At 38.4% G+C, this 12,140-nt stretch overlaps 4 protein-coding genes and 1 non-coding gene across 5 annotated transcripts, besides 1 other annotated feature; 2 read left to right on the plus strand and 3 right to left on the minus strand.

Moving 5' to 3' along the window:
- Positions 1-143: 143 nt before the first annotated feature.
- Positions 144-5,654, minus strand: SEC7 (Arf family guanine nucleotide exchange factor SEC7; the record flags this gene model as incomplete). Its single annotated transcript, XM_018130521.1, has 1 exon — positions 144-5,654. The coding sequence occupies one exon, from the start codon at positions 5,652-5,654 to the stop codon at positions 144-146; it is 5,511 nt and encodes a 1,836-aa protein (XP_017986010.1).
- Positions 5,655-6,381: 727 nt separating this feature from the next.
- Positions 6,382-8,430, plus strand: SUP35 (translation termination factor GTPase eRF3; the record flags this gene model as incomplete). The annotated part of the gene is made up of 1 exon (XM_018130522.1): positions 6,382-8,430. The coding sequence occupies one exon, from the start codon at positions 6,382-6,384 to the stop codon at positions 8,428-8,430; it is 2,049 nt and encodes a 682-aa protein (XP_017986011.1).
- An 83-nt stretch (positions 8,431-8,513) lies between these two features.
- On the minus strand, positions 8,514-9,506 carry ARG82 (inositol polyphosphate multikinase; the record flags this gene model as incomplete). Its single annotated transcript, XM_018130523.1, has 1 exon — positions 8,514-9,506. One exon carries the CDS (start codon positions 9,504-9,506, stop codon positions 8,514-8,516), a length of 993 nt encoding a protein of 330 aa, XP_017986012.1.
- Positions 9,507-9,739: 233 nt separating this feature from the next.
- On the minus strand, positions 9,740-10,894 carry AW171_hschr2548 (HBR116Cp; the record flags this gene model as incomplete). The annotated part of the gene is made up of 1 exon (XM_018130524.1): positions 9,740-10,894. One exon carries the CDS (start codon positions 10,892-10,894, stop codon positions 9,740-9,742), a length of 1,155 nt encoding a protein of 384 aa, XP_017986013.1.
- An 887-nt stretch (positions 10,895-11,781) lies between these two features.
- AW171_hschr2549 lies at positions 11,782-11,902 on the plus strand. The gene has a single exon (XR_001930327.1). It is a non-coding gene; the product is annotated as a 5S_ribosomal_RNA_0 (ribosomal RNA).
- Positions 11,903-12,140: part of a sequence feature (Nontranscribed_spacer_1_0) that runs on past the window's edge.

Below are 12,140 nucleotides of genomic sequence, written 5' to 3' on the forward strand. Positions count from 1 at the left end.
TACCATGTAATTTACAAATGCTCGTTCACTGCGACCTTGAAATGATGCTGAAAGTTGTTCATTAACTGGGTTATTCAACAAGGTTGACAAAGATAAACAGATCATGCTTAATGATCTTTGAATAATGTATTGGCGGAAAGGAATCACTTGCCTTGGTATAGATATATCTCACCGACTCTGCTAAAGAATACTTTGACTGCATTCCTTAGGTCCGGAGGGCAGTCTTTCGCTAAAACCTGTAGTACAAGCGCGTACATGGCGGGCGAATGCTTTCGGAAATCGTTATCGTCGAATTCACAATAACCAAGCAGTATTTCAACAATAACAAAACGCCAGCTAACTATAATGCGCTCCATGGCGCCCTCTTCAAGCGCAATATATCTTTGCACTATTTGTGTGCATATTGTGACTAGGCGAGTGAGCAACTTGGATTTAGCATTCGAGATGGATTCGTCATTCAAGTAAAGCTTAAAAAGGATGTCGATGAGGACTGCTGCTGCGTTGGTTTCCTGTTTCATTAAGTTTGGTACTTTTTCAACAATGTGGGCGTTAACTAGCCTGTTACGTAGATCATAATCGTCATTGAAATCTCGGGCAAACTCGTAAGATGTTTCAAGGAGGTCAGTAAGCTTCACAGCCTCTAGTAAAGGTATATTATTCGCAAAGTTCTCGTCGGCAAACAGTTCGCTTAGTGATTCTATCATTAGTAATTGTAGCACACACTTCACAACAATTGCATTCTTGACAGCTACGCGATTGCGACTATCCTCGCTACTCTTCGTGCGAGCAAGAGGCCTTGTCGGTCTATCAATTTCAGTACTTGCGTTGCCTACATCCTCGCTGTTTTCCTCGCACTGTGCGCGTTCCACATCTCTATCCACGTCCGCAGGTTCAGTAATTTCAGTCACGAAGGAAGCGGTTGCAGATGGTTTTCTCCCCCTATGAATGGGATCGCAATCGAATAATTCCGTCGCAGTGGTCTGTTTGAACAACTTCGAGAATGAATCTGTGATCTGAGACCAGTGTTGATCTTTAAACTTTGTGGCGTTCTGCAATATTAATTGCTGTAAACAAGAACGACCAATCCGAGCAATTGTATCGTTCTCTTGACATATGCAAGAAACCAAAAGCTGTAAAAAGCCATCTAACATCATATTTAGTGAAGAGAAGTAATGCGTGAATAGTGCAACCATATTCCTTAACGCCTGTATTAAAGTTGTCGAAAGCCATACACTAAGGTCATCATGGCTATTAAATTGGTCAACTTCCCAATGTTTTGATAAAATATTGAATATTGGAAACAACAGTTTCGTGCACACATTTTCCCAAATTGCATCATCAAAATCTGATCCATAAGCAACCAAAAAGTCAAACATAAAGTTTAATGCCCGGGATCTAACCTCGAGATCTTCCGCAGTCATAATTGTATCATTAAACGTATTTAGTAGCGGATACCATACATCATTGAAGATGTCCTTGCCGTGCAGCAATTCTTCAGAGGGTGATTTCAGGCATATGTCGGCAACTTTTTCGTATATCTTTTTTAAAGACTTCAAAGCATGAAGTGAAAGTTTCTGGAACTTCTTATTTTTCGTAATTTCACCAAGTATTGAGACTAATTCCGCGAATGCATCTTCTTGAGCAAACACACTTTCAAAGTGTTCTTTCATGACATCAACAGTGACTAGTTGATAAGCTTTCACAACTATACTTTCTTTTGAAGATTGGGCGCAATACTTTAATGATTCTAGAATTGGCTTCCAACCCGACTTTATCTTTTCAGATTTTGTTAAGATAAAATTGCGGAAGCACTCCATACACATCTCTTGCACCTCGGTATTTGTTGTGTTTTGAACTACGTGCTGGAATGGTTTTAGGAAATCGTTTTGAAACTCAAAACCAGGCAATTCCTCCATATCTAGAAATCTGATTGACAATTGACGTAAAGAATCAATCGCAAAAAAAACAACGGCTAAATTGGAATTTGTTGCAGTCCAATTAAATGCTTCACCCATAACTGCCCACAAAGGTGACCATTCTAGTCTAATACGATCCATATTATAGTAACAAACGTCAATCATTTTTTGTAGTGAAAACATTCTTGGAGTAGCAGCATCTTGTGAAGATTCTATCTCTTCACGAGAAACCTGCGTCAATGCTTTGATAAAATCTAAGATGGCTTGTCCTGAAAGTGTCGCGCTATTCGTAAATATACGATCAATCAAGACAACCAGCTTACTGGATGAAATATATTGATATATTTCTGGAGAAAGAGTTTGGTTATGATGCTTTTCTTGCGCAAGCTCAATTGGCGTTGATTTTTTAGTCCATCTTTCAAAAAATGACATAGAAGCAGATCTTGTTGAATCGAATGAGCTCCGATGATTTGCGAGTCTTGCTTGAGTTACATCTGGGACAGATTCACCGTCAACTCCTTTGGAAATCAACTGAAGTCTCTCGACTTGAGAAACAATAATTAAAACATCCCTCCAAGAATTTCTAAAATAGTTACCGTCAGATAGTGCAACTTCCAATAGTACAATTATAGCGTTGACGTTTTTGGGTTGTAATTCCTGAACATTTTGTAAATTGGTAAACTGGGTTAATGCACCAATAAATGATGTCCTTGCGTAATCAATGCGGAAATTAGCAGCTATTTTTATAGAAATTTTTAAGCCTTCTAAGCAAATATTCGTTGTTTCCACATCATCATATTCCTTAAATGGCGGTGTCAATGCGGCCAGAAATGACATCCACAGTGTTTCAAATATTGAACGAACATGCTCAACATGTGAAGCGGCATAGTAGACCATATCATTTGATTTGCTCTTATCCCAATTCTTAAATACAAGCTCGGTTTTAGATGAGATTTCTTTCGAAACTTGCATGTAGGCTTCTCGCTCTAAATCTTTACCTCTAAAAAAAGCAAACGCAGATTGTTGTGTCATTTGGATACCACCCGCAATCATAGCCTGATGCTGCTCTGATTGTAATTTGATTTCATTGTCCGCAATCTCATTGTAAAGTTGGATAATAAAGTCCTTTGGCAAATCCTGTCCATTGTCAATACCGCGGTTGTTATCAATAAATTCTTCAAGCGTCATTTTATTCTTGATATGTGATGAGTGAAGATCTGTATTCAACATAATAATCGAATAAGATAACGTATAGGCAGTTAGCGACGCAATCAAACCAGGATTTTGATCCACGTATCGCTCCGCAAATTTCAACATGAACCTATCAATCTTTTGACCCTCTCCAGGCAATCGAAATCTCTGAAGAAAAACTCTCAAAGCATCAACTAATGAAAGACTAGTAAAATCGAGCTCGTTAACAAATGCATGCATGACAGCAATATTCTCCTCTGATCCTTCACCTAAATAATCACCAACAGCGGCCAAATCTAAGCCAGGAGTTAAGAGGAGCCATTGGGCTATAGTTTTCGGAGACTTATCTTTCAAAAATCCCTTTTTCAATAATTCATCTATACCATGTTTCGGCTTAAAGTTAAACATACGGATACATTTTTGCAATTCCGTCTTCCTAAACTTTAAACTTTCAAATTGAGCCGGATTATCAACTTCTTCACTTGCTTCAGATGGTTGAGTGCTGTCCTGTTCTGTAGAATTAACGTTGTTATTTACAGCACTTAAAGAACTGCAAGTTGAGGAGTTTCTGCCTTCAATAGTAGAATCAACAGACAGTCTATTATTGGAGTTCGCAGAAATCGATGTACCAAGTGCTTTATGAGCCCAAGAACTTAGCGATCGTAATATTGCAACCATACAATTTAGTGAAGTCATCTTTAGAGCAAACTCTACTGGAAATAGGGATGTGTGGTTATTCTGAGCAAGCGATCCAACATTTGTGATAGACAAAAGAGGAAGCTGTAAAGTATTATAGGTAGCTGACGGTTTCTTTAGTTGTTCATCATAATAAGCTCTTTGGGATGGAGTTATTTCAACTTTCGTAAGTGCCAGTCTTGTTAAGTAATCCACAATCGTCTCCACTATGTTTGGCATGTTGGTATCACAATCATAATTCAAATAGAATTCAATCAAAGTCCTTGGATCATTGCATAACCGCTGAAGTACATTTAGGAAATACTTTTTTTGATGCGAGGTAGAGCTCTTCATGTCAGAGATAGTGAAATATATTTCTGTTAAAAAAACCGGTATCTCTCTTTTAAACTCGGATCTTAGATTAGAGATTAATAACCACATAATCTCTAATGTTATTTCATATACTGGAATGATTGGCGATGCTCCATTTCTCGCAAGTGCAAGACATAAGTATTGCTTTATGCGATCAACAAGACTAATACTTGGTTTTCCAGGTAGCAAAACCGAATGTGAAAGAAAAACATCGATATGATCCCTGATAATTGAATGCATAATATGTAACGATAGCAGCTTAGACCTTACAGCATATGAGCGCATATCTAAGTTATCCTCAAGTGGCTTTACGGAAAGCATCGCCATGGCACGAAATACTAAAAAGGCATCTTTTGCCAATAGACTTTGCTCATCTAGAGAAGAGGAATCTTGTGGCTCATCATATGCATCCTGCTCTTCATTTAGATGTTCTAGGGTTTTAAGTGTTAAAGATTTATCGTTGCCTAACGATGAAGTTGTGGAGTCCGCTCTATTCTTTCTCGGGGTCGTTTGTGCTAAGGAAGACTGGTTAACAGAAGGTATATTGATCTTGTCAAACGTAGAGTTAACAATTTGTGTTAGAGTTGCTTGAGCAATACCTTGATTGGATGGACTTAGAGACAAAATAAAAATGTTGTAGATCTGCCGGACGGCTTTCAATAGTGTGGCTCCATGACAAGAATTTGTGGGTTCGTCGGTTAAAATACAATTTGCAAGGGCACGGACAATTTGCAACTCAACCTTGCTATCTGTCGCCTCCCCATCAAAACAATCCGTTATTGTATCCATGGCAGCATCCACTAATTTCATCCTTGGCGGTGGTGTAATCCCATTGTTTTGCATAATAACATTTTGATCATTGGATGCCATGGAATCAGGGGGATTCACCAACACAGATTCATCTAGGGCTTTGAAAGAAAACAGTTTTGACAAACAGTCAAGCGCTCTGACTTGAACATCAGGAATTTTTGTCCGGCAACATGCTCGCAATGCTTCAAATACTAACAGGGAATCTAAAAATTGCGGTTCGTCATTTGATTGGGTAATAGTCTCATTCAGCTTTTTTACTGTTTTTTCCACCAACTTTTCACGGGTACTTTGCTTTTGCATCGCCTTGTTTTTCAGTATTTCCTCTAGTGTTGCCTTCACAAATAAAATAGTAGATTTCACGCTTGATAGATTAACCGGTATTTTTGAGTTTCTCCTTTCATCTACTAGCTGGTTGCTATTGAAATCTGATTCGGGACGCATACTAGCTACAGAATTTTCTTCATTGGCTACCAATTGAGGGGGGGGCTGAATATTGGCTTCATCTTGAGTAGATACCTCGATGTTTTCCTGCTCATCAGCACCCTGCAACTCATACCCATCCAGCGATCTGACAGATTGTTCACCATTTTCCTGCCTAACATCTTCGTCAACACGGGTTATAGCCCGTACCGCATCCTTCTTAAAGTTCTCCAGAGAAGGTCTTTCGTTGACGCGTACCTCTTCAGTCATATATTATTTCAGTAGTGTTTTTAAGTAAATGCATGCACAAAAAAAATCTGTCTCCTAATAATACCAAACCTGTTTAGATCGGTCGATTTTCCTCAGTTTTGTTGCGTGGCAAAGGTCTATGTTCTTTAAATTTCAGTTCAATATATTTTGGCCGTTCTCATATAACTAAACTGAGTATGTCGGATAACGATATTACATTGGAACATGGTTTTCTCACACGTGACTTTAAGCCACGTTAGTTTTACAAGGGTGACGTAAAAGGATCGTGTATTACGATGTTGTATTATCAACATCCGATTATCTAATATGAACAAACGAGATCCTTGGACTATATAGAACAGGAGTGCATAATTTACTAGGGCTCTTGCTCAACTCACATATAACAGTCGACTTAGCTTAATGTAGGAATTTTCGCAGCATAATAGTCGGTTGTTTGCATACAGAACATTCTAATGTCTACTGGACGATATGACATAGTTTTTAATCGTAAACCAAGGAAAAAGAACTATACTCTGCTTAGTTAATATGAACAGTAATATTTTGATGTATAGAGAGCACTGTCTGTTGTCATTTTTTTTACAATTTAATTCAGTGTGTCGTTCCGCATGATGAGTTTTTTTTACTGCATTGCATGTAAAAATTTTTATGAACCTTTCATACTCTATTATCTTCGATGAAGTATTCTTAAGTAACTGTGGAACAATTGTAAAAATCGAGTTGCAACTCAATGTCTGAACCTAATCAAACTGGCGGTCAAGGCCAACAGCAGCAGAATCAGCAAAGCCAACAGAGCCAACAACCGAACTACAACCAATACTACAACCAACAAGGATATTATCCAGGTTACCCTCAATACAACCAGCAAGGGGGGTACCAAGTATATCAGCAATATAACCAGCAATATAACCAACAAGGGTACCAGGCCTATCAGTCATACAGTCACCAAGGTTATAATGCTAATCAAAACAAGAACAATAACAACAACTACCATAAATATCAACAACAACAACAACAACAACAGCAACAACGAGCTGGTTACCAGGCATATCAACCATACAATCCTCAACAACAACAGCAACAACATCCAATTGCTTACCAGCAATACCAACCATATAACCCTCAGCAACAGACTCAAGGTGTTTCCCTGAATAACTTTGAAGCAAATGCTGCCCCCAAGCCCAAGAAAACCTTGAAGTTAGCATCAACTTCGGGCATTAAGTTGGTTGGCGCGAAAAAACCTGTTGTGGAAAAGGAAGAGTCCAATAAGGGCGATGAGAAGAAGCAGAGTAAGCCTGCTGACTCCTCAACTCAAGCAGAGAAAAAAGAGTCCTTGCCAAAGATGGAAGAGCTAAAGATAGCGGAGGAAAAGCAAGCCCCTTCTAATTCTGAAAAATCCGATGTCTCTCTAAATATTACTTCTGTGGATGCATTGATTAAGGAGCAAGAAGATGAGGTTGATGAAGATGTTGTAAAAGACATGTACGGTGGTAAAGACCATGTCTCTATAATATTCATGGGCCATGTCGATGCTGGTAAGTCCACCATGGGTGGTAACTTATTGTATTTAACAGGATCTGTAGATAAGAGAACTGTTGAGAAATACGAAAGGGAGGCAAAAGAAGCTGGGAGACAAGGTTGGTACTTGTCTTGGATCATGGATACGAACAAGGAAGAGAGAAACGATGGTAAGACAATTGAAGTTGGTAAATCCTATTTTGAAACAGAGAAAAGGCGCTATACAATTTTGGATGCTCCGGGCCATAAGATGTACGTTTCTGAAATGATCGGTGGTGCTTCTCAGGCAGATATAGGTATCCTGGTTATATCTGCAAGAAAAGGTGAGTATGAAACAGGTTTTGAAAGGGGTGGTCAAACCCGTGAACATGCCTTGTTGGCTAAAACTCAAGGTGTGAATAAGATGGTGGTTGTTGTTAACAAGATGGATGACCCAACTGTTAATTGGGATCAAGAGCGTTTCAAGCAGTGCGTAAACAATGTTTCGAACTTCTTAAAGGCTATTGGTTATAATGTTAAGGATGATGTAATGTTCATGCCCGTTTCTGGTTACACTGGTGCAGGTTTGAAGGACCGCGTAAAGAAAGATGAATGTCCATGGTACAATGGACCATCCTTGTTGGAATACTTAGATGAAATGAAGCATGTTGATCGTTTTGTTAATGCACCATTTATGTTGCCAATTGCGGGTAAGATGAAAGACATGGGTACTGTAGTAGAAGGTAAAATTGAATCCGGGCACATCTCTAAGGGTAGCCATACATTGCTAATGCCAAACAAGATTCCTGTAGAGATTTTAGGCATCCAAAATGAAACAGAACAGGAAGTTAATATTGCAGTTTGTGGTGAGCAAGTTCGTTTGAGATTAAAGGGTGTTGAGGAAGAAGACATTTCTGCAGGTTTTGTTCTTACTTCCCCAAAAAATCCTATTAAAAATGTCACTAGATTCGTTGCACAAATCGCCATTGTTGAGTTGAAGTCTATTATGTCCGCTGGTTTCTCCTGTGTTATGCACGTACATACAGCGATCGAGGAGGTCACAATCACCAGGTTATTGCATAAGTTAGAGAAGGGAACCAACAGAAAATCAAAAAAAGCACCAGCCTTTGCTAAGAAGGGAATGAAAATCATTGCGGTACTAGAAACAGAGGAGCCAGTATGTGTTGAAACTTATGAAGATTACCCACATCTAGGTAGATTTACACTTAGAGACCAAGGTATCACTATTGCAATTGGTAAAATTGTTAAGCTTTTGGAGTAAGAATTCTATTTAAGTACTAAACAGAAAGGGCAATATTAACATTATAGTGTTCTTGTGGATGATAAGCGGCTGTTATACTTCAATTAACCGTAAAAATCGCAGAGTTTTTCAAATATACTTATTAAACTTTCTACACCTTCAATGACGTTTTCATCATATCCCATACCTTTAGCAAGTGTAGAGTGAGCAAAATCTATTAAAGACATGGAACTTAATGGTGCAACAAATGCATCTGCATCATCCTCGCCATCTTCACTATCGGTATCGATGAAATCACTGCGAAGGATGCAATCTTTATCATTTACCTTATCCCAGCGTGAAGGATCCCCTTCGTAAATAAAGAGCAGACTGGTTGAATACATGCGCACTTCTTCATCTAATATGGTGTTGAAGAAAAGCTGTAGCCTTTCCTTAAAAATACGCGCTAACTGGAACCGCCTAGAAGCAGAAAGCTTATCGTTTCCAAAATATAACTTAAATGCATCCAATATGTTTTCCAGCGTTCTAGTACTACCGTACCGCCCTTTTATAAGAATATAGCCGTCTTCCTTCACTTCATAGAAATCCTGTTCTATATTTGTCAGAGAATTTCTTTCGATCGTCATCCCACATATTCTGATGCCTAAGCTGCCAGAGGTAGTATTTTTACTGACTGATTTTAATCGTGTCTTCTTTTCCTCTGACGCGTTTTGATCATGCAGGATTTTTCCAAGCTTTATATCGAGAACGTTAGGTTTATTGAACCCATATAAAAGGTTTTCAAGAACGATGTACTTTTTATCGACTTTCGGTAGATGTGCATTGTTAAGTAGGTGTTCAGGAACCTCTCCATCCTGTAAGAAAGTTATACTTTCAGAAGCCGGTACATTTTGTACACCTTGAATTAGAGTCCCAATAAATCTGGGCATCCAAATAGCTAAGGAGAGATCATTTGTTGGTAATTCTTTCGTTGCTTGTATTGACGTATAGAAATCTGCTTCCTGTGGAACAGTAGGCTTAAATAACAGTTTTCCCTCCGTATCCACTAATGGACCAGCATGACCAGCAGCTTGGTATTTCAACTTCTGGTATTCCATTGCATAAAGCTGATGTGTACATTTGACTAAGTTATTAAATTTTGGTTACGTTAATAAAACCATTAAACATAAAAACTTCTAGGCAACAAGTCACGTGCTCAAACATACGGACTCCAATGCTGCAACTTAATACCTAAATCATATATGTAATTGTGATATACATGAACAGATAAATACGTGTTATATTGAGTTCCGAAAAGGATATTAAGTGTAGATATTAATAGCTTAATTTATCACGCCCATCTACCCAGAAGTGCCATTGATCCTGCACCTAGACACATTAAACCAAAACCATACATCATACGGCGGAAACCTCCTTCACCCTTAAATGAGTTAGAAAATAAGAACTCATGTGCCATTAGTTCCACTAGCCCTGTATATATTAAAATACCCGCCGATAATGAATCGAAAACACCACTCACGATTTTGGCTGTTCTAGACGCAGGGTCATACGTAGACTTAACACCAAGTCCTATTGCAGTAGCAAGTGGAGTTGAAATAGCAAACCCAGCAGCTAATACCCATGGCGTTATCGCCCTTCTAGACCATTTGGCTTCAGCTATACGAGCGCCCAACCCCAAACCTTCGAAGAACTGGTGAAATACTAATACAACAAATAGAGTAACATATTCGTTGCTTGCGGTTACTGCAAGCACCAAACCGACTAACACAGAGTGGAATATAATACCAAACTCAAGGATAAATAATGCTATCAATTGATTAAAGTACTGCTCCTTCTCCATATCATTAGCTTTAGAATTTGCTTGTTCCACATCTTGGTGGAAATCGTCATGACCAAAGTGTTGTTCACCAGGAAGTGACCCTGTATGACCTGCTGAGACATCTGTCCTAGGGGAAGCCTGTGCAGGCTCGCCTTCTTTCTTAATACTCTCATCATCAGATAGCAAATTGCTTGAATGAGTTGCTTTGTGAACATAATGATGAGTGATTATTTCAACAAAGAACAAACTGAACAATGACATCATGCAAATACCAAGTGCCCAAGGATAATCTTCAAAAGTACCACCTAAACATTCTCCACTTAGAGTATCTATCGCGGGATCTAATAAATGAATAAAACCAGTAGCTACAATCACACCCGAGCCAAAGAACTTTGCAATGAAGAAACACCAACTTGGAAAACGGACGAATGAATACTTGGATGATAAAACTGGGAAGTATGAACCAAGTGCAGAAGCGGCTAGGATAACGAAAATTGAGGCTACACGGAGTCCATCATTTCCATCGTATTCGTTTCCGTCACCGCAATGGCCATGTGAATGAACTTCTCCTTCAAGGCTGAGTTGGTCATGGTCATGATCATGGTCATCATTGTCTTCCCTCCGCAGTAAAGCGTGCGCAATCGAAACTATATCTAGGTCAGTCATTATGCGAATGTTTGAAGTCTTTTCTTTCTTATTACGACTGGTGATATGGTATAGATGTGTGAATGAATTTCGGGCAAAACCACAAGACAAGATCTATAAATAAGCCTTTTATATTTCAAACGGTTTGAAGCAATCTGTGTCTTCCCTCCTTGGACCTAACCCTAACGGTAGATTACTGGTATTCGGAATAGTGGAAGCTGTTCTACCACTTCAGTATGCAATGATAAGGTAAACAATGGTTTCTTTGCCTTAACGGTAACCTGAAGAACGTTAAATGTTGTAACACTTTAATGCTATGATAAGGTAAACAATACTTTCATTGCCTTAACTGTAACCTAAAGTACAGTAAATTGAAAAAAAAATCTTGCAGAGTTTTATACCCTGAAGGTCATGGAACTCCCAAGGTTAAAATTCTTTAGAAGTAGTCCCACCTTTCTTTAACTTGAAAGTGACTAACTTTACGCGCGGATTTGTCTGTGAGAATTGCCTGAGATTACATTATGTTTAAATATATTCACTGTAAAGGTTATCCGTAAAAATGGGATTTCACGACAAGTTATCACAGTACACGTTAAAAAATTTTCATGAAGCGATCGCTGGTTAAATTGGAATTACGATAATAGACCCTTAGCATAATTAAGAACGAATTCGAATTATGTAAACCTAGGTACTCCGTCCATCCCTATATTGGGATCTAAGTAAAATTTAGATGGTTAGATCTGATTTTCACCGGAAATCTACTAAAAAGGAAACTATCATTCTCCTTCAAAGCAATGCGATACATTCTCAATAAGTACTAACTCAAGGAACGATAATACAATTATGCTCTTTTCTGCTTCACGTGTTGTGCGTTCTACCTTATATGCTGCTGTTTTCCTATGTCTTTCGGTTGCGGCCATATCTACCAGAAAGCACCGTTTCCCGTCCGATCAACTGTAGTTAAGCTGGTAAGAGCCTGACCGAGTAGTGTAGTGGGTGACCATACGCGAAACTCAGGTGCTGCAATCTTTTTTCTTTTTTTTAAACAGGAACAAAAAAAAAAACCTGGTCTTTCTTGCCATTGATTCCTCAATACTATATACTACTACTACTACACGCAGGTCACCTCTGAGTGTGGCGTACATTCTTTAATTTTTTTTTTTTTTAAACAGAGAGTTATATATGAAAAAAAAAAATTAAAATAAAATAAAATAAAATAAAATGAAATAAAAATAAAAAAATACTTCTCCTTCTTTACTCTACATTT

Source organism: Eremothecium sinecaudum, chromosome II (assembly GCF_001548555.1).
Source record: "Eremothecium sinecaudum strain ATCC 58844 chromosome II, complete sequence".
In the NCBI taxonomy this organism is placed as follows: domain Eukaryota; kingdom Fungi; phylum Ascomycota; class Saccharomycetes; order Saccharomycetales; family Saccharomycetaceae; genus Eremothecium; species Eremothecium sinecaudum.